The 23,077-nt window shown below is 42.2% G+C and overlaps 1 protein-coding gene across 4 annotated transcripts in view; it reads left to right on the top strand.

Annotated features, from left to right (window-relative positions):
- Nucleotides 1–307: 307 nt before the first annotated feature.
- RNF130 (ring finger protein 130) overlaps nucleotides 308–23,077 on the top strand; it is a 185,122-nt gene continuing 162,352 nt past the window's right edge. For 2 of the 4 annotated variants that reach the window (XM_027548473.1, XM_027548472.1), the window contains exon 1: nucleotides 310–981. In XM_027548473.1, coding sequence (XP_027404274.1) covers nucleotides 537–981 — 445 coding nt within the window. In that variant the 5' untranslated portion in view covers nucleotides 310–536. Of the gene's footprint in view, nucleotides 982–23,077 lie in introns of all 4 variants that reach the window. The other 2 variants (XM_027548471.1, XM_027548470.1) reach the window with 2 other exon arrangements.

The following is a 23,077-nucleotide window of genomic DNA, read 5'->3' as shown; positions in this document are numbered from 1 at the left end:
GACTTGGAGGTGACCAGCTGAAATGTGAAATCCCATAGACATTTAATTTTAAAAATAATTTTAAAGTTTTAGCTATTTTTCTTTTGTATCCTCATCTCAAACTCTTCCACAGGCCCTTGGAAAGCCCCCAGACTCCAAGCCAGACGCGCATCCGGCCTGCCGTTCAAACATGGCCGGGTACGCGGCAAGCAGCGACGGGGATTGCAGGGCCCTCGTGCCGGCGGGCGGGAGCTGACAGGGGCTCGTACGCATGCGCAGGGAGGTGGGGCTGAGTCCCAGGCCTGCGCCATGCCACTCCACAGGCAGGGGGCGGGGCGGCGGGGAGCGCGCGCCTGAGGCGGCTGCCGGGCGTTGAGGAGTTGGTGCTCCAGAGACCTTCCTTCGGGTGCATCTTCCCCGTTGGGTGCGTCCTCACGAGGCGCCCCCACTCGGCGGGACCGGGCCAGGGGATGGAGTGGGCCCGCCGACACGGCAGTGGAGGGACCCAGAGGAGACGACCGCGCGAGCCCTGACCCGCTGTCCTCGCCGAAGCGCCCATGGGCGCCTCCCTGCGGGCGGGCCGCGGCTCTGAGGGTGGCGAGCGGCGGGGCCGCGGCGCCGAGGAGGGCTGCGCTCGTGCCCGGCCGCGCACAGGCCGCGCGCGTGCGCTCGCGCTGCAGGGCCGGCCGCGCCCGCCCCTCCTCTCGGCGCCGGCCCGGGAGCCCGGTCCGCGAGCGGCGGCGGCCGGAGGGACGATGAGCGGCGCGGCGCGGGCGGGCCCGGCCCGGCTCGCCGCGTTCGCTCTGCTGACCTGCAGCCTGTGGCCGGCGCGGGCGGACAACGCGAGCCAGGAGTACTACACTGCGCTCATCAACGTGACGGTGCAGGAGCCCGGCCGCGGCGCCCCGCTTACATTCCGCATCGACCGCGGGCGCTACGGACTCGACTCGCCCAAGGCCGAGGTCCGCGGCCAGGTTCTGGCGCCGCTGCCTATCCATGGAGGTGAGTGCCTGGCAGGGAAGAGAGGAGCCGTGGAAGGCGGAGGGGGGTAGGGTTGGTCCTCATCCCCCAGGAGCCACAACCTGGGCACGGAGGCGGCGGATGCGGCGCCCCCACCCCGCCCGGATTGATGCGCCGCTCGGCGGGCGGCCCTAGGGTCGAGGTTCCCGTCGTGTCCTCCCCCGCCTGTTCGCTGCTGGGAATGAGGCTTCAGACGCGTTATTGGGTTCTTCTCTTCTTTTTAAAAAGGCTTTTTTCCCCTGGGTTCAGTTAGCTTGTTTACAGGAAGGCATTGAACTGCGAGTTTGCAGGGACAGCTCAGACAAAGGAGGTGGTGGAAGAGTGCAAAACTAGTTCATGATGGATGAAGTCTCAACCTGTATTTCGGAATCCGCACAGGTTCCTTCCCGAAATCACAGACTGCGCTGTATTGAATCTAGAAGGATGAGGCCCTTTCTACCGTAAAAACGTGCCATTTTTCTTATGTGACAAGTGGAAGGAGAGTGGAGGAGGAAAATGGGCATCTTCCGTGTTGCTTTTGGCTCTTATTGTGCCCTACCAGTTTTACTGTAATTTGACGCCTGAACATCTGACGTTACGACGAATCCGATACCAATTGGAACCTGTAGCCAAGTCTTCAGGTCATGAGAGTCTGCCAGAGGGGAAATAGGTAAAATTTTTGAGAGTTGTCTTTGAAGCCATTTGGCTTAATCTTACGTCTTCCTATCATTTGCTCTTTAATAATTTAGTATAAAGCATATATTTGTACAAATTTCTGGTAGTGTTTTGAAAGAAACTTTCCCCACACTGTGGAGTATGGTTTTGTTTTTGGCCCACAGCAGACTTCTTGGAAAAATGTCTACTATCTTCTCCATCTCTACCTACTCTCACCCTGAGAATGCTGAGAGGGGAACTTTTTTTAAAGCTTCTTTTCATGTTAAGATGACCTAAACTAGGCAACCTACACAAGGTGTTTGTTTTTATACTCTATAAACTATTAGAACATCACGCCACTTCTGAGATATGTGTTTGCGAACATGCTAAGCTGTTTTTTTCTTTGAGGCAATCTAGCTAGGGAAGAAGAATCAGGAAGGGCTTTCGCCAGCCTTTCCTCAGTTTACACCTTCCTTTCAAACGTTCATTTTTACATCAATAATCGGTTGCTTAGTATGCACTTCTCATCTCCACTTTGTTAAAAAAAAGGCAGTTAGGGTCCTGCCTTGCCCATAGTAACAACTTTGGCCTTTGGTTCATTCAGTAAATATTTGCTTGCTTGTTCTGTGCCAGTCACTGTGTTTGGGACACAAAATGTTTCCAAACTGTGGCACTGACAATGGTAGTCTGTTTTCTGGGGTTGAGATCTGTGAGGGTCACGTGGAAGGGGAGGAAGAGGGAGAGGCAAACTGTTCTGGAACAAGAACTGGCCCTGTGCAGTATTTTGAAATCTGTGGTTTGTCTTTAGGTTCCTCTAGGCACCTCGAATCCATGATCCTCACTTTAGATACTTGCCTCATAAGTGATCTGTGTTCTGAAACTACTTGTTTCTTGCTCATCATTCCAAGCAAAGGCCCCATCTTTAGAAAACTTGTTGTAGGTGTTTGTATAGAAGGGTATTGGATACTGATGGGTGGTAAAGGCTGGTCTTGTTCCTCTGTCAGTGGGGAGGTTTCAGTTGTGCTGTTCATAAGCCTTATGTCACTGGCGAAGTACTGTGTGAGTTTAGGAAAGTAATTTGGCCTTTTAGCCTCAATTTTGTCTGCAAAAGGGAATGGTGAAATAGTTATACCTTAAGTTTATTGAGGGGCTTCCCTGGTGGCTTAGATGGTAAAGAATCTGCCTGCAATATGGGGGACATGGGTTCAATTCCTAGATTGGGAAGATCCCCTGGAGGAGGGCGTAACAACCCATTCCAGTATTCTGGCCTGGAGAATCCCCATGGACAGAGGAGCCTGGCAATTTGCAAAGGGTTGGACTCGACTGAGCGACTAAGCACAGCACAATACAAGGTTATTGAGAGGCTTAAATGGTGCCTGCGTTCTTACAAGAGGAGATTTGTTAACCTAAATGAATCTCTATAAAGTGGTGAAGTTTCAGACATGGCATCAATGTGAATACATTGGAGCAGTCTTGGAAACTTGAGTCTGCAGTCAGTTCCCCTGGGTGTCTATCTTCTCTTCATTTCCTCTGTTCTGTAGTGGCTCATTTTGTATCCGAACATCATGAGATTGCTCAAGGTTTTTTCGTGGCTTCGGTGGTGGAATCCTGCAGGTAGTTTGGGTCTAGCTTTCTACTAAGGGATCTGCACACATAGGTTCTTTCAATCCAGCAAATACTAATTGAAAACCTGCTGGTCCCAGCCACCATCCAAGGTACTAGGGAAGAGGGATGGGCCCCAGAAATAAGCAAAACAAATTCTTTCTCTTCTTCCTGAAGCTCACGGTCTAGTGGCATTTTTATGTCAGTTTACCTATAAACTATTTCTAAGTCAGTGGACTAACATGAAATCTAAGAAGTTTTTGTGCTTTCTCAGCAGGAATTTAGGAATATATTTTGTTTCTTTGTTTTTGTTTCTTTGCCGCGCTATCATTAGCGTGCAGAATCTTTAGTTCCCCCAAACAGGGATCTGGCCCACACCCCCACAGTGGAAATGCAAAGTTCCAACCACTGGACTGCCAGGGAAGTCCTAGGAATGTATTTTAAAAAACAAGAATGGTGATAGAAATCTGTTAAAATTTTTCATGTTTAAGAAAATGGCTTTTATCTATTATGTCAGTGTACTCTAATCACTCAGTCGTGCCTGGATATTTGCAACCACATGGACTGTAGCCCACCAGGCTCCTCTGTCAATGAGATTTCCCAGGCAAAAATACTGGAATGGGTTGCCATTTCCTCCTCCAGGGGATCTTCCTCAGCCAGGGATGGAACATGGGCCTCCTGCATTGCAGGCAGATTCTTTACCATCTGAGCCACCAGGGAATCCCTTATGTCTATCATACCTCAATTTAAAAAAAGAAAGTAGCTTAAAATTTGAATATTTGGTTATTTCACATTATGATATTCTCGATTTAGTCTCAAATTTTAGTGCTTTTAGGAAAAATAATATATTCTGACTCTTGTGTGCTTGTAATTTTAAGTTGAAGAGAATTCTTAATGTGTTTATTGAAGATTTACTGAGTGTTGACACTAAACAAAGTGATGTTCAAATTACAAAAAAAATTGTTATGAAACAGAATTACTGGCAAAAAAAGAACCAGCTGTGGTCAATAGACGGGAAGTTAATAAAAATTTTGAGGACAAGTGTTTGGTGAATATAAAGACAAAAGTAGTTTTCCTAGAGCTTAACATGATAACTCGTTTTAATTCTTTTACTTGGTTGTGAAAGTAAAAACCTTTCTAATTATTTTGCATTCAGTTCAGTTCAGTTCAGTCATGTCCGACTCTTCGCGACCCCATGAATTGCAGCACGCCAGGCCTCCCTGTCCATCACCAACTCCTGCAGCTCACTCAAACTCATGTCCATCGAGTCAGTGATGCCATCCAGCCATCTCATCCTCTGTCATCCCCTTTTCCTCCTTCCCCCAATCCCTCCCAGCATCAGAGTCTTTTCCAATGAGTCATTATTTCTGTAAATTAGGCATGTATGAATTACTGGACAAGATTTATTTGTCCTATATCTTTAAAGAGCAATTTGGCAATTTCTTCCTAAATGCTTTGGTATTTTAGAAGTACATTTTGGAAAATGTTAAACTTTATAAAATATTTCATAAACAAGTGTTGTACTTTGAAAATACATTCTTTATCATTAGAGTCCATTTTAAATGGAGATTTATTTGGTGATAACAAATTTCATATTTTAACTGTAAAGAATTTATTTTTTGAAGTGAACTTTTGTAGGAACATGCCTTATATTTATTCACAGATACTGGTTGTTGTTCATGGTTGCTTTCTTGTTACTTACTCAAAGGGTGAGCTTAGATCTAGAAACAAATGTAAAATCTAGCTAGCATTTACTGTGGAACAGACGTTGTAGATGTGCTTTGTGTGTGTGCACACTAACTTTTTGTTTGAGCCTGGAGGTGGGGGTTGGGGGAGAGGCCCTGTTGTTGATGATGTCATTTTGTATGCAAATATGCTGGTGGGAAGAATTTGGTAATAGTCATTTTGCATAGAAATTTTCAGAATTGGATGTTTAAGCCTTGGAGAACAATTTTACCAAGTAATAAAATTTTTTGGTCATCTAGTTGACTAAAGGGATGCCATAACATTAAAAAAACCCCCTTAGATTCTTATGTTTTATATATGTGATTTTGTTGGATGAATCCATTAAACCTAAACTTGGTTTTCAAAATTCTGATTTTAGAGTGAAGGCAATCAATGTGGAAACAAGATCTTAGATGAAAAGGGCCATGAAAAGGCAGGGGCTACTGGATATAGAGATTTCAAAAATATTCAGAAGAAAAGTAGGTGTTATCCTGGAATCAGAGACCCTGAAAGGAAAGAGAATTCAGAAGGAGCTGGAGCCTCTAAAAACCAAATTTTGACCTAAAATAGATAACCAAGCAGTATATGATAAATGTATTTGTATTAAATTTTAACAATTTAGAAAATATTTTTACATTTTGTACTTTTCCTTTGCTTTTTGGATGATTCATTAGCATATAAAATTTGAGTATATATTTTTAAACCACCACACCAAATATATACATCCTTCCTCCGTTCCATCTTTCTGTTTCTCTTTATAGCAAAGTGTTGTCTGTACTTTCTGCCTCAGAGTTTTCATCTTGCTGTTCCTCACATTGTGAAGGTCTTTGTTGTGCCAGTGATTTGATAAAGACGTGACATATTTACCTGAAATATTGGACGGCAGGATCCTCAGGATCTCAATGTATGGAATGGTGGGCTGAAACTAAGAGAAAAGTTAATAGAAATTATTGTATAGTCTTGAATTTGGATAAAAAAAAATTAGCTGCAGTGAAAGGAGTTGAGGGGAAATAAGGCTTCAAGCTGCATTTTATAGGACAAAGCCTCTGTTCACTCATTGACCAGCCCATTCTAATCTTGCATGCATTTGAGCATCGTATCCTGGTAACACAGGTCCCACTTCATTATAGGCCAGGCACACTTTTAGCGCATGTTCGTTTCTGAATATGAGTTTTAAGAGATGAACAAACTACAAAGCATTGTTTTGAATATTATAAAAGGGAAATCCTTCATTTGAAGGAGCATTAGATTAGATGGCTTGTAAGATCCCTCCATCTTGAACAAGGTGTAACTGTAAAATAGTAAGACGAACCTTGTTAAACAAAGTGCCAGATATACCCATTAAGGATACTGTTCTTTTAATGCCAGTCACATGGGCGTGTATGTGTTTCTATGTATACATGCATATTTTGCAACAATGAAAAATTTAAACACTTTCAGAATTTGTTTTGTGAGGTTATCTTTTTGATAGAACCATTTGGAAAATACATACAGTTTATCAAATGTCTGTCTTTTCTGAGTAGATTTTAATTTTGATAATTGAAAATTATTTTTGAGGCAGTCTTTTAATGTGCTTGTGAATTCTCTCTTTAGATAATTCTCAAAGAAGTCTGGTAGTGTTTTGGACCATGTCCACACCTCTGGGGTGCATTTCCACCTACCAAATCTTAGAGGCAGACCTTAAAAGGATGAGATTTATTCGAAGTACCTAATCGAACCAATCCTCAGAGTTGGTTCTTTTAAGTAAATAGCAACCTTGACTTATTTACAAAATGAATTAAGTTTTCAGGATCATCATTTGTTTGTTTTATCATCCTTAGAGTATTTTATGCACTAAACATTGATTTCTTTTCCATAAGTCATAGTAAGTGTAGCTTTTTTTTACTGTTGGAAGCAGTTTTGAACAAAATAAAGGGATCCCTTCAAATGCCAAATGAAAGAAATTAAAAAGTGCTTAATAAACTCCTCTGAGCTTGCATTATGCAAGTTCTGTGGTGTGTGTGTGGAAGATACGGTATGCAGTTGCTGCCTAAGAGAACTTGTCGGGATGGCACAAATAGGACATGCCACTGTGGATGGTGCAGGCTGTCTGCAGACACCAGCAAGGGCACCGGCTGCATGTTATTGTAAACAGAGTTGTTGGAATACAGCCCTGTCCATTCATTCACGTGTCTGTGGCTCTGTGGTGTACTGACAGAGGTGAGCAGTTATTACAGGAGCCTGTATGACTTCCAAGTCTAAACTGCTTGTTCCCTAGCCCTTTAAGAAAACTTGTGACAAGCCACAATCCATGTTCTAAAGTTTCATTTATACCTTAGTTTTTCCCATTAAAACTATGTTATGGATTTATGGGTGAGAAGTTGATTCCTAAGTTGTCCCAGACTGTGAGCTCTTGGAACTTAGGGACAGCGTCTTCTTTGTTTTAACCAAATACCTCAAACTGTGCCTGGCACTAGCAAGCCACTGTAATATGTGGTTGCATTTAACCCTGTGGTGCTTGGTCTGGTAGTGAAACTAATGGCAGGTGTTGCTGGAATCTGTATGATGGGATGGGGATGGTGGGGTGTTGATAGACAAAGTATACTGTAGGGCCTCTGTTACTATGCTAGATCAGTGAATGGTACAAAGATCAGAGAAATGAAAAACTATTTGGACTTGTAGTCTAGAGAGGTTTCATTGAAAATGAGGAAGTTGAAATTAAACTTGATTAGTTCTTCCTCTAGCCATAATGGAACAGTAGGCTTACCTTGCCACCTCAAGTGACTGGAAAACCTGACAGTTATGAGACAGCAGTTTTAGAAATAGGTCAGAAAACAGCACAGGACAATGATCCCTGAGAGGAAGGAAATAAACAACAGAGTTCTGTGACTGCCTCAGCTTACCACCTGGAGAGTTTCTAAACTGAAGCTCAGGGAAGGGGGACCCAGAAAGAATCTAGTGGTCTTCCTGAGTTGATGAGACAGAGTTCAGAGCTGAGAGAGGTGAAGGCAGCTTGAGTAGGCTTGAATGCGTGAGGAGCTCAGGTACAGGAGAGGAGGGAGCTGCAAGGGGTTCGTTCACTCAAGCCTTTGATCAAGTACTGTTCTGCTCGTTTTATGGAGACCTGTCAGAAATTAGCAGGTGGAAGAATTCTTGGAGTTCACACAAGGCTGGGAATAGTTCATATTCTCACTAATCAAAGTAGAAAGACCTAATGGATGAGGCATGGAGTAAGGCCCTGGAGAAAAGCCTGTTCTGGACCCACCTACCAAATCTTAGAGGCAAACCTTAAAAGGATGAGATTTATTTGAAGTACCTAATCATGAACAAACCCTAACAATATCTGAAGGGATTACAACAAAGTCCAGCTCCCAAAAACATGAAATCCAATACCAGCATCCAATAAAAAATGTGCAGACAAGCCACGTAGAGAAAATATGACCCATAACCAGACAGAAAAGTCAGCAGAAACAGTCCCAGAAGTGGGACAAATGATGGAATTGCAAATAAAAGTGTTGAAAGAGCTATTATACTCAGTTTGTTCACGAAGGTAAAAGGAAACTTGAACATGACGAGGAGAGAAATGGATCTAAAAATAGACCCACATCAAACTATGAGCAAGGTGAAAAGACAGTCCTCAGAATGGGAGAAAATAATAGCAAATGAAACAACTGACAAAGGATTCATTCCCAAAATATACAAGCAGCTCATACAACTCAATACCAGGAAAACAAACAACCCAATCAAAAAGTGGGGAAAAGACCTAAACAGACATTTCTCCAAAGAAGACATACAGATGGCTAGCAAACACATGAGAAGATGCTCAACATCGCTCATTATTAGAGAAATGCAAATCAAAACTACAATGAGATATCACCTCACACTGGTCAGAATGGCAACATCAAAAAGTCTATAAACAATAAATGCTGGCGAGGGTGTGGAGAAAAGGGAGCCCTCTTGCACTGTTGGTGGGAATGTAAATTGATACAACCACTATGGAAGACAGTATGGAGATTCCTTAAAAAACTAGGAATAAAATCACCATATGACCCAGCAATCCCACTCCTAGGCATATACCCTGAGGAAACCAAAATTGAAAAAGACACATGTATCCCATTGTTCATTGTAGCACTGTTTACAATAGTAGAACATGGAAGCAATCTAGATGTCCATTGACAGATGAATGGATAAAGAATTTGTGGTACATATACACAATGGAATATTACTCAGCCATAAAAAAGAACGCCTTTGAGTCAGTTCTAAGGAGGTGGATGAACCTAGAATCTATTATACAGAGTGAAGTGAGAAAGAGAAAGATAAATACCCATATTCTAACACATATATATGGAATCTAGAAAGTGGTACTAAAGATATTTACAGGACAGCAATGGAGAAACAGACATGGAGAATAGACTTATGGATAGAGGGAGAGGGGAGAAGAGGGTGAGATGTATGGAGAGAGTAACATGGAAACTTAAGTGAGTTCAGTTCAGTTCAGTCGCTCAGTCGTGTCCGACTCTTTGAGACCCCACGAACCACAGCACGCCAGGCCTCCCTGTCCATCACCAACTCCTGGAGTCCACCCAAACCCATGTCCATTGAGTTGGAAACTTACTTTACTATATGTAAAATAGGTAGCCAACAGGAATTTGATATATGGCTCAGGAAACTCAAACAAGGGCTCTGTATCAACATAGGGGGTGGGATGGGGAGAGAGGTTCAAAAGGAAGGGGGTATATGTATACCTATGGCTGATTCATGTTGAAGTTTGACAGAAAATAGCAAAATTCTGTAAAGCAATTATCCTTCAATAAAGTAAATAAATTTTTAAAAAGTAGACCCACATCAAACTTCTAGCAGTCAACTCAAACCTGAAAAAGTGTAAGATTTATATTGATAGAGAAAAGAAGAAAGTGTGTACTGAGAGGATGATATTTCCTGCTTTGGTGATCTCTCTTTATCCCAAACAGTGATATAGTTAACATATACTGGGTACATACTCTCTGCCAAGAATGGTGCCAAGTATTGTACATGGAGTATCATTGAATTCTTATAACAGCTCTAGGTGGTACAATATCCTCATTCTGTGGATGGGAATTCAAGGCACTCCAGTCTCTTAGTGTTTTTTATTTTTTCTTTATAGCACTTAATATGGTTGGAAATTGTGTATCTATCTTATTTGCTTCTGAAGGCAGAGATCCTGGTGTCCACTTTTGTATACTCAGTGCTCAGTGTTGAGCCTGGAACATAGGAGGGTGGTACTGGTAATTAGTGATGGACAAATTAAAGTGAGTGAGGTAATCCACCAGCTGAATCCTGTGGTGATTCAGCAGAGTTTGGATTTGATGTAGGTCTGTCTGACTACAGAGCTCATACTTCCAGCATGTCTTGTACCACTTCTAAAGTGAGTTTAGTAAATTATGAATGATCTACTTCGTGGAATGTTACACAGCCATTAAAGGGGATCATGTGAAAGTTAGGTATATCCTACAAAAGTAATATCTTTACAGTGGACAGGGACTCAATATGCAAAAATAAAAATGGCTGTGTTGTATCTGTTGGGTCATGGGTAACATTTCTCATTTTCTTTTTTCTCATTTTTTTGAAGTTATTTTTAATACAAAACCTTCTTCACAGAGGGAAAGTCATACTCTAAAGGGAACAAGTAAGTGTCTAAAGTTGATTTTTTTTTTTTTTGTAAAGTTTATTCCCTAGCTTCAAGAAAAATTGAGTTAATTCCAAACCATGGTTAGAATGAGTAGAAAACTGAGAGATGACTAGAAATATGCTGAAAAGTGCATGTTTTTCCCCAATAAGAAGAGAGTTAAGACCAAGTATTCTTGTCTTAACAGGAATCAAGCTAAAATGTGGCATCGTTTTTGTTTATTTTTAATTGAAGGATAATTGCTTTACAGTATTGTGTTGGTGTCTGCCATACATCAACATGAATCAGCCATAGGTATACACACGTCCCCTCCCTATTGAACCTCCCTCCCACCTCCCACCCCATCCCACTCTTCATTGGGTTTGAGCTCCCTGAGTCATGCAGCAAATTCCCACTGGCTATCTCTTTTACATACGGTAATGTGTATTCTTCCATACTACTCTTTCCATTTGTCTTACCCTCTCCTTTGCCCCGTGTCCAGAAGTCTGTTCTCTGTGTCTGAGTCTCCATTGCTGCCCTGCAAATAGGTTCATCAGTGCCATCTTGCTAGATTCCATATATATGTGTTAACATACGACACTTGTTCTTCTCTTTTTGACTTACTTTACTCTGTATCATAAGCTCTAGTTCATCTACCTCATTAGAACTGACTCAGATATGTTCCTTTTTTTTGCTGAGTAATATTCTGTTGTATATATGTACCACAACTTTATCCATTCATCTGTCAGTGGACATCTGGGTTGCTTCCATGTCCTAGCTATTATAAATACTGCTGCAATGAACACTGGGGTACATGTGTCTTTTTTCAGTTATGGTTTTCTCAGGGTATATGTGTGGCATCATTGTGGCATCATTTTGAGCAGTTAATGAATCCTAGAAAGGGACAGGACTTTTCTATAATATTTTTATTATGATGATATTAATGCTTTTATTTTATTTTGGTTTTCCCTATTTAAAATCAGTCTGTATTTAAAGCATGAAGACTTAACTATGGGTAATCTCCACTTTTCGAAAGTTCATCTTATGCCATTTTGCTTTTATGAAAGACCTACATTAGTACCTATTTTTGGTAACCAAACGAAACCTCAAGAGGATTTTTGCTTTTAGCAGAAAAAAGGCCAGAATCAAAAATAGCATTCAGCGTTTGTTTTGTAGCAAGGCGAGAGCCATTGTAGAGGCGGCCGCACTGGGAGCAGTGAGAGCAGCCTCCCCAAAGCTCCTTCCCCTGGAACAACACTCAGCATCTAAACATTGAGCTGCCATAGTTGTAAAACATGTCTCTGAGCATCTGTGCTCTCTCTTGATTCATTTTGCAGGTCCATTAGCAAGATGTGTCCTCCAATAATTGTTTCTTCCTTTTTTGACATTTTGGTTTACAGTAAGCTTTTCCTCTTTCCATTTCTCCTGTCACTTCTTCCTATGTCTTTACTTTTAGCCTAGTCTTCTCTGAGCTCTGGATTCATATATTCAACTGCCTACTTGCTATTTTTAACTTAAATTTCCCAAGAACATCTCCAGATTGATAAATGGAGCTTTTGATGTGTGTGTGTGTATACACACACACACACACACACATATATATATATATATATTCTGTCTACTACCACTGTTTTCAGGGCTTCCCTGGTGGCTCAAATGGCGAAGAATCTGCCTGCAATGCAGGAGACCCAGGTTCAATCCCTGGGTTGGAAAGATCCCCTGGAGAAGGGAATGACTACCCACTCGAGTATTCTTGCCTGGAGAATTCCATGGACAGAGGAGCCTAGTGGGCTGCAGTCCATGGGGTTGCAAAGAGTTGGACACAACTGAGTGACTAATACCTGTTTTCTAGTCTTCCCCATCTCAGCAAATGACATGGCGGTCCACTCTTGTTATTTAAACAAATTTAAGAGTCATCCTAGCTTCTTTTTCTCACATTCCACTTCTGATTTACCCTTCACGTTTTACTGTCAGTGTGTATCATATTTATCTGTTGTTTGCCATTTTCACTCCTGTCATCTTAGTACAGACAGTTGCCATCTCTCTGGTCTTCCTGCTTCTTAACTTCTGTCAGTCGTTTCTCCCCAGTAGCCACAGTGATCTTGAAACTTCACCCAGTCTTGTCACTGCTTGCTTAAATTACCCCTCAGTGGCTTCTTCTTATCCTTAGACTGGAAATCTGAACTCCTTACTGTAGTATACAAGGCACCTCCTGATTGGTCTGGTCCCAGCCTTTCCCTCCCTCAGGCCATTCATCTCTCCCTTGCTCACCATGCTGAAGCTACCTGTATTTTGATACTCTCATTCCTAGGGCCTCTATGTTTTCTTTACAATGTGTGCCTTCTTGCTGGTATCCCACTCACCTCTACCTCTTGCTCTTCACATGGTGTTTGCTGTATTAATAGAGCTTTATGATTCTTTGATTTTGTATGCTGCTGCTGCTAAGTCACTTCAGTCGTGTCCGACTCTGTGTGACCCCATAGACGGCAGCCCACCAGGCTCCTCTGTCCCTGGGGTTCTCCAGGCAAGAACACTGGAGTGGGTTCCTATTTCCTTCTCCAATGCATGAAAGTGAAATCGCTCAGTTGTGTCCTACTCTTCGTGACCCCATGGACTACACCCTACCAGGCTGCTTGGTCCATGGGATTTTCCAGGCAAGACTACTGGCATGGGTTGCCATTGCCTTCTCCTTGATTCTGTATAATGGCCAGTTAAAAGGGCCATGGAGATGGAGACATGGGGAAGGAATTGTAGAATCTAAGAACTTAATGGTCATCTGTAATCGTCAAGTCTAGCCACTCATCTGAGGCCTCAGCATTCCTGTCCAGTGGTTTTACAGCTCACACTTGAACAAATGAGTGATGGAAATCTACCACATTCATCTCTGGAAACCAGAATGTTAGAAAGTCTTTTTTTCATCTGCAGAAGAAAAATTGGTTCAAAATTTGTAGACAGTTAATTTCCTCGTCTGATTCAAGTCCTCTAACGCTTAGACTTCATGTTCTTATTTCTGTTCTTAAGAATATAGTATTTTAAACCACAGAATGTGGCATTCCACTTAAAGGATACAGTGAGTTCAGTAAAGTCCCACAAAAATTCATGTCCACCTGGCACTTCAGAATGTGATCTTATTTGCAAATAAGATCTTTGCAGATGTAAGTAGTTAAGGATCAAGATAAGATCATACTAGTTTACTGCTGCTGCTACTGCAGCTGCTGCTACTGCTAAGTCACTTCAGTCGTGTCCGAATCTGTGCAACTCCATAGACGGCAGCCCACCAGGCTCCCCCATCCCTGGGATTCTCCAGGCAAGAGTACTGGAGTGGGGTGCCATTGCCTTCTCCGATACTAGTTTATGGTGGACCCCAAATCCAGTGACTTATAAGGAGAAGAGAGAATACAGAGAAACACACAAAGATAAAGGCCATGGGAAGATAGAAGTTGAAATAGGAGTTATGCTGCCACAGCTAGGGAGTGCCAAGGATTGCTGGCAACCACTGGAGGCTAGGAGAGAAGCATAGGACTGTTTTTCCCTTGGAGTCTCCAGAAGGAGCCAACTGTACCGACACCTTGATCTTGACTTCTGCCCTCCTGAATTAGGAGGAAATACATTTATGTTGTTTTAAGCCACACATGGACAGATGGTCAATACCGAAATGAGACTGATTATATTCTTTGCAGCCGAAGATGGAGAAGCTCTATACAGTCAGCAAAAACAAGACCAGGAGCTGACTGTGGCTCAGATCATGAACTCTTTATTGCCAAGTTCAGACTTAAGTTGAAGAAAGTAGGGGAAACCACTAGACCATTCAGGTATGACCTAAATCAAATCCCTTATGATTAGAGAGTGGAAGTGAGAAATAGATTCAAAGAATTAGATCTGACAGAGTGACTGAAGAACTATGGATGGAGGTTCGTGACATTGTACAAGAGACAGGGATCATGACCATCCTCAAGAAAAAGAACTGCAAAAAAGCAAAATGGCTGTCTGAGGAGGTGTTACAAATAGCTGAGAAAAGAAGAGAAGTGAAAAGCAAAGGAGAAAAGGAAAGATACACCCATTTGAATGCAGAGTTCCAAAGAATAGCAAGGAGAGATAAGAAAGCCCTCCTCAGTGATCAGTGCAGAGAAATAGAGGAAAAATATAGAATGGGAAAGACTAAAGATCTTTTCAAGAGAATTAGAGATACCAGGGGAACATTTCATGAAAACATGGGCTCAAAAAAGGACAGAAATGATATGCACCTAACAGAAAAAGATATTAAGAAGAGGTGGCAAGAATACACAGAAGAACTGTACAAAAAAGATCTTCACAACCCAGATAATCATGATGGTGTGATCACTCACCTAGAGCCAGACATCCTGGAATGCAAAGTCAAGTGGGCCTTAGAAAGCATCATTATGAACAAAGTTAGTGGAGGTGATAGAACTCCAGTTGAGCTATTTCAAGTCCTGAAAGATGATGCTGTGAAAGTGCTGCACTCAATATGCCAGCAAACTTGGAAAGCTCAGCAGTGGCCACAGGACTGGAAAAGGTCAGTTTTCATTCCAATCCCAAAGAAAGGCAATGCCAAAGAATGCTCAAACTACTGCACAGTTGCACTCATTTCACATGCTAGTAAAGTAATGCTCAAAATTCTCCAAGCCAGGCTTCAGCAGTACATGAACCATGAATTTCCAGATGTTCAAGCTGGATTTTGAAAAGGCAAAGGAACCAGAGATCAAACTGCCAACATCTGTTAGATCATTGAAAAAGCAAGAGAGTTCCAGAAAAACATCTATTTCTGCTTTATTGACTATGCCAAAGCCTTTGACTGTGTGGATCAAAACAAACTCTGGAAAATTCTGAAAGAGGTGGGAATACCAGACCACCTAACCTGCCTCTTGAGAAATCTGTATGCAGGTCAAGAAGCAACAGTTACAGCTGAACATGGAACAACACACTGGTTCCAAATAGGGAAAGGAGTGCGTCAGGCTGTATATTGTCACCCTGCTTATTTAACTTTTATGCAGAGTACATCATGAGAAATGTCAGGCTGGATGAAGCACAAGCTGGAATCAAGATTGCCAGGAGAAATATCAATAACCTCAGATGTGCAGATAATACCACCCTTATGGCAGAAAGCAAAGAACTAAAGAGCCTCTTGATGAAAATAAAAGAGGAGAGTGAAAAAGTTGGCTTAAAACTCAACATTCAGAAAACGAAGATCATGGCATCTGGTCCCATCACTTCATGGCAAGTAGATGTGGAAACAGTGACAGACTTTATTTTGGGGGGCTCCAAAATCACTGCAGATGGTTACTGCAGCCATGAAATTAAAAGACACTTACTCCTTGGGAAAAAAATTATGACCAACATAGATAACATATTAAAAAGCAGAGACATTACTTTGCCAACAAAGGTCTGTATAGTCAAAGCTATGATTTTTCCAGTAGTCATGTATGGATGTGAGAGTTGGACTATAAAGAAAGCTGAGTGCCAAAGAATTGATGCTTTTGAACTGTGGTGTTGGAGAAGACCTTTGAGAGTCCCTTGGACTGCAAGGAGATCCAACCAGTCCATTGTAAAGGAAATCAGTCCTGAATATTCATTGCAAGGACTGATGCTGAAGCTGAAACTCCAATACTTTGGCCACCTCATGTGAAGAACTGATTCATGTGAAAAGCCCCTGATGCTGGGAAAGATTGAAGGCAGGAGGAGAAGGGAATGACAGAGGATGAGATGGTTGGATGGCATCACTGACTCAATGGACATGAGTTTGAGTAAATTCTTGGAGTTGGTGATGGACAGGGAGGCCTGGTGTGCTGCAGTCCACGGGGTTGCAAAGAGTTGGACGCATCTAAGCGACTGAACTGAACTGACGTAAGCCACAAGGTTTGTAGTCATTTGATATGGCAGCCAGAAGAAATTAATGCAAAGAGAAAGCAAAATTGGACAGCACTGCACTTTGGTTTCACCAGTACAGAAGAGAGGACAACTTTCTTCCTCATCATTCTGAACACATGCCTAGAGTCATATAAGGTTATTTTGGTAGCCTTAACCACTGACTCATACTGAGATTACTGCTGATTAGACTTTCTAGGACTTTTTCATGAGGTCGCCCTAAATCGAGTGATTTTATCTTTTCTGGATTTAGGCTGGTCATCAGCCTTTCATGATACTTTTTGAATCCTGATCTTTACTCTTCGTAGCAGCTGTGTGTCAGCCATGAATGTGATGAGCATACTTTCTGTATCTTCACATAAGTGCTTCTTAACCTTCTGTGGTTGTGGATTCAAGACTTTAATGAAAGCTGTGGACCTTTCTGATGAAAAGTACTTATTTATGTATATATACACCGAGTTTTCAGTAAGAATTAGGATGTTCAGATGCCTCTTGAAGCCTCAAGTGTGGTCCATAGACCCAAAGTTAAGAATACTGATGTAGGTTATTGATAAAAGCATCAAATATCAAAGAGTGTGAATGAACAGACCCTTGTAGTGTGTTCCTAAAAACCTTCTAAGATGGTTGACCTTACTCCATTACTCAACACTTCTGGGGAGTGGAGTGGGCATTTCATAGTTTACTAATTTATTTTACTGACTTTGCATTTAGTATTGTACATATTTCTTTGTCTTATGTCGTAAAAGCCAATCAAGTTCTTTGATTAAAAAAATATATATATATTGTATTTACTTTGTTCCTGATTTGCTGGGAAGGAGAAGAAGTCTTTATGGCTTAACCATAGTATGTTATTTTCTTGTTGCCCCTGTGATCAGTTATCTCAAACCAGGTGACATAAAAGAACATAGATTTATTACCTTACAGTTCTGGGAGTAAGAAGTCCTAAATGGGTCTCACTGGGCTAAAATCAAGGTGTTGGGCAAAACTGCATTCCTTATGGAAGGTCTGACGGAGAATCCATTTCCTTGTTTTTTTCTAGCTTCTAGAGACTGCCTCGGAGAGGGCAATGGCACCCCACTCCAATACTCTTGCCTGGAAAATCCCATGGGCAGAGGAGCCTGGTAGGCTACAGTCCATGGGGTCGCTAAGAGCTGGACACAACTGAGCGACTTCACTTTCACTTTTCATTTTCATGCATTGGAGAAGGAAATGGCAACCCACTCCAGTGTTCTTGCCTGGAGAGTCCCAGGGACGGGGGAGCTTGGTGGGCTGCCGTCTATGGGGTCGCACAGAGTCGGACACGACTGAAGTGACTTAGCAGAGACTGCCTGCATTCATTAGCTCATGGCCCCTTCCTCTTCAGAATCAGTAGTGAGCTTTTTTCAGAGCTTTCTGTGACTCTCATCTTCTACCTCTCTTCTACACTTAAGACCCTGTGATCACGTTGGGCCCACCCACATGTAATCTTACATGTGGGCTTCCATGGTGGCTCAGACAGTAAAGGATCTGCCTGTAATGCAGGAGACCTGGGTTCGATTCCTGGGTGGGGAAGTTACCCTGGAGAAGGGAATGGCAACCCACTCCAGTGTTCCAGCCTGGAGAAGTCCTTGGGCAGAGGAGCCTGGTGGGCTACAGTCCATAGGGTAGCAAAAAGTTGGTAATGACTGAGCGATAATCACTTTCACCCACATAATCCAAGGTAATCTCTTTATTTTAAGGTCAGCTAATTACCAACCTTAATTCCCTCTTGTCATGTAACCTAACGTATTCACAGGTCCCAGGGATCAAGATGAAGACATCTCGGGATGGAGAGCATTACTCATCCTTCTGCACATAGTGAACCTGTGTAGGAATCCCATGATTTAAGTGTCTACACGTTATTCCTTTAGTAATTATTTCTGACATTTGCTAAGGATTAATAGGACCCTAAGGAACTCATAACTTCCACAGCCCTTGTTTATCAGTTTATAAACAATGAAATGCTATTTACACAGGTTAGTTTTCTGATACCTTTCTTCTATGATTCCTCAAAGTTCCTTCAGTGATGCAGTTTCTTTTTTGAATGTTGTCACCAGACTGTAGTTCATCTGGATCAGAAATCCCAAACTCATGTGGGATAGCTGCTTCAAATACTCATTCAGCAAATAATTATTAAACACCTAGTATATACCGGGCTTCAAATACCTCAGCAGGGGCCGTGGTGCTGCTGGCGCAGGATGCCCACTGCTGAGGGGTGGCTGGAGTGGAGTCTCTGCGGGGCTAGGCCACTGGACGCTGCAGCCAGTGGTTGGGACTGCGGGCTGCGGCCAGGGCCCTGGCGCGCGGCGATGCGAGGAGGAGCACGTGTTTCTGGAGCAGAGATGGCCACCACGGGATGACATGGTTGTGGCTGCCTGAAGAGGCATTGCTGGCTTGGGAAGCAGCTTCAGAAAGATGAGCCCAGAGACGGAGGTGGGAGTTGGGCAGTGACCAGTGCCCCCAGTTACATGTGTGGAGCCAGGGGTGGTGGCAGATTGGCCCCAGGGTGACCACAGCAGCGGAAAGCTTGGGGTACCCTTGGCCCCTGGTTGGCAGACAGGCTCCGTGACAGACAGCAGCTCCAGGGTGGCCACTGCAGTGGTGAAGCTGGGGTGCCCTCAGCTCCTGGGCCTCATCCTATGTCAGCTTCATGCACTCATTTCACATACCAGCAAATTATGCTCAAAATCCTTCAAGCTAGAAATCAGCAGTATGTGAGCAGTATGTGACCTTCCAGATGTACAAGCTGGGTTTAGAAAAGGCAGAGGAACCAGACATCAAATGCCAACGAATGCTAGATCAGAAAAAACAAGGCAATTCAAAAAAAAAAGAAATGTGCTTCACTGACTAAGCTAAAGCCTTTGACTGTGTGGGTCACAACAAACTGGAAAATTCTCAAGGAAATGGGAATACCAGACCACCTTACCTGCCTCCAGAGAAACCTGTATGCAGGAGAAGAAACAACAGTTAGAACCAGACATGAAACAAACCGATTCAGAATTGGGAAAGGAGTACATCAAGGCTGTATATTGTCACCCTGCTTTATTTAACTTATATGCAGAGTACATCATACGAAATCCCAGAATCAAGATTGCCAGGAGAAATATCAATAACCTCAGATATGCAGGTGATACCACTTTGATGGCAGAAAGTGAAGAGGAACTAAAGAGCCTCTTGATTAAAGTGAAAGAGGACAATGAAAAACTGGCTTAAAACTCAACATTCAAAAAACTAAGATCATGGCATCCAGTCCTGTCACTTCATGGCAAATAGATGGGGGAAATGTGGAGAAAGTGTCATATTTCATTTTCTTGGGCTCCAAAATCAATGCGAATGGTGACTACAGTTACAAAATTAAAAGATACTTGCTCTTTGGAAAAATACCTATGACAAATCTAGACAGTGTATTACAAAGCAGAGACATCACTTTGCCAACAGAGATCCATCTAGTCAAAGCTATGGTTTTTCTAGTGGTCATGTATGGATGTGAGAGTTGGACCATAAAGAAGGCTGAGTGCTGAAGAATTGATGCTTTCAACTGTGGTGTTGGAGAAGACTCTTGAGAGTCCCTTGGACTGCAAGGAGATCAAGCCAGTCAATCCTAGAGGAAAACAGTCCTGAATATTCATTGGAAGGACTGATGGGGAAGCACCAATACTTCACCCACCTGATGAGAGGGGGGCAAGAGGAGAAGCGGGGCAACAGAGGATGAGATGTCTGGATGGCATTACTGACTCAGTGGACATGAATAGGAGATAGTGATTTACAGAGAAGCCTGGCATGCTGCGGTGCATGGGGTCATAAAGAGTCAGACATGACTTAGCGACTGAACAACAGGAAGTATATAGCAGGCAGAACAAGAAGTTCCTGCATTCTGTCTGGTGCAAGCAGCAAGGTAAGTCAGCCCCTGTGTATTGTGTCGTGGTGAAAACAGACATTAAATAATAACACAAGAATTATTTAATAATAATTCTTGGGGAAAGGATCAAGATGCTGAGAGAGCATAAATGAGAAGATCAACCCAGTCTAGGTTGGTCAGGGAATACTTCTCTGAAGAAATGATGTTTAAGCTGAGGATAAAGCATGAGCAGATATTAAACAAAGAGGGACATGGAATGGAAGACCAGTTCAGGCTAGGAACATATATGAAAACTGAAAGTGATATTTAAAAAAACGACAGCAACCTTGGAATGCTTGAGTTTAGAGAGTAAGGGGGAGAATGGTATATAGCAGAGATGAAAATGTGGGTCAGTACTTTTTAGGCTGTGTTGCAATTTTTTACTTTATCCCAAGAGGAATAGAAAACTGTTGAAGGGTTGGTTGGTTTAATTTCTTTTGGTTTCTCTGAGTCTTTATTGCCACACTCGGGCTTTCTCTGGTTGCAGTAAGCGGAGGCTGCTCTGCTGCAGTGGTTGGGGTTCTTTCTGCAGTGGTTTCTCTTGGTGCAGCGCACAGGCCCTAGGCTCACGGGCTCTGATAGTTGTGACTCACAGACTCATTAGTTGCGGCTCAGGCTCAGTAACTGTGGTGCATGGGTTTGCTTGGTCTGTGGCATGTGGAATCTTTCCAGCCCAGGGATCAAACCCATGTCCCTGCTTTGGCAGGAGGATTCTTATCCACTGTACCACCAGGGAAGTCTCTTACAAGTATGGTAAAATACACATAACATAAAGTCTACCATCTTAACCAACTTACGTGTGGGATATTTTAGTAGTGTTGCATAGATGCGCATTATTATGCAACCAGTCTCCAGAACTGTTTTCATCTTGAAAAACTGAAACTGCATACCCATTAAACAACTAGAATTTCCTTCTCTCCCTGGCCCCTGGAACCCATCTTTCTACTTTCTGTCTCTATGAATTTGATTGCTCTAGAAACCTCATATAAGTGGAGTCATATAGTATTCATTTGCTATAACACATGGGAAAATGTACAGTCAAAAGTCTGCAACTTGATGAATAACTCTAGCAAACACATTGATGTCACTCTAGCAAACATATTGATGTCACTCTGAACCTTGTCAAGAAGTAGAGCGTTAGCAGCTCCATAGAGCTTCCTGGATATCCCCTTTCAATCACTATTTCTCCTCCCTCTTTCCCCCAAAGTAAATACTATTCTGACTGAACACTAGAGATTATGCCTGTTTTTTAACTTATATACATAGAATCGTGGTATGTATTATTTTTCATCTTATGATTAGTTTCTTTTGCTCACTTCATGTTGGTGAGATAAATTCATGTTGTTGCATATAGCAGTAGTTTGTCAGTGATCCAGTGCATGAATATACTGCATTTTACCTATTTTGCTGTGTGGGATGCCCGCTTTTTAGCAGTTAGAGCCAATGCTGTCATAAAGATTGTGTATGTGTCTTTTGTTACATGTGTATAACATTTTATTGAGTATATGCTTGTTGCTGCTAAGTCGCTTCAGTCGTGTCCGACTCAGTGCGACCCCACAGACGGCAGCCCACCAGGCTCCCTCCATCCGTGGGATTTTCCAGGCAAGAGTACTGGAGTGGGTTGCCATTAGGAGTAGAATTATTCTCTCCCTCTCAGTTTTCTTACAAGCCTGATATGTCTATAACAATTCACCTACATAGCCTGATATGTCTATAACAATTCAATCTTTCCTCCAAAAATCTGTTCCTCCTCCAGTGTTTGCTGTTTCAGTCAGCACAGACTTTTACCCCCATATCTAATTAATTACCAACTCCTGTTGATCCATATTCTTTAACATCTCTAAAACATGTCTCCATTCCTCTCCACATCCACTACAACCTTCTAATCTCTTACCTGAACTGTGGCTTCCTAACTGGCTTCCGGTGTCTGCTGGCACTCTCTCGCTGTAGTACCGGGAGGCACACTTTTTTGGTTGTGTGTGTACATTTATCCCCAATATATGTATTATACTTATAAATGTTAAACCACACTACTGGTTTTCTTTGACATAGTACCTTAAAGTGTAACACTTAGGTTAATAGTTAATAATAGCTATAATACGTCTGTATTTCTCATAGTCTTTTGTGATCATTTCCTATTTGACGGTGTTCTTTTCCAAATCGGATTAGTTGGGGTTTTTTTTAAACCTATTATGGTTAGTGAAAAAGGGCTTGTATAGGAATAGAAATGTCAGCTGTGCCAATTTATTTTTGCTTTATTTCGTAGGGACTTTTTTAAGGTATTTGTCCATTTTATGAGAGACGGTTTAGTTAAAAGTAGAGGGTATCATGTGTAACTTGATATAATTGTATATGCTATTTTGTAATAAACTGAAAAACATGTGTGTGAGGGAGTTATGCATCCACTTTACATTTACGGGATCATTCTTCATTCAGGATATCTCGGAATACCATATAAGGTACACAACCATCTGACATGGATTAAGGAAAGAAGCCAGTGTTAATCCATAATTAAATGTCATTAATTCGTAATTTCTTATTTATTATCACAGTGATTTTGTTGTTGTTGTTGTTGTTGAAGTAAATTTAGAAAGGTCACTAGATACATACACACACACAGTCAATTGTACTTCTGTGTGCCAGAGCAAACAATTAGAAAATGTATTTTTAATATAATTTAAAATGTTATGGGCCCT

The sequence above is a fragment of the Bos indicus x Bos taurus genome, chromosome 7 (genome assembly GCF_003369695.1).
Source record: "Bos indicus x Bos taurus breed Angus x Brahman F1 hybrid chromosome 7, Bos_hybrid_MaternalHap_v2.0, whole genome shotgun sequence".
NCBI lineage: Eukaryota > Metazoa > Chordata > Mammalia > Artiodactyla > Bovidae > Bos > Bos indicus x Bos taurus.
This window is presented reverse-complemented; position numbering and strand designations above follow the sequence as displayed.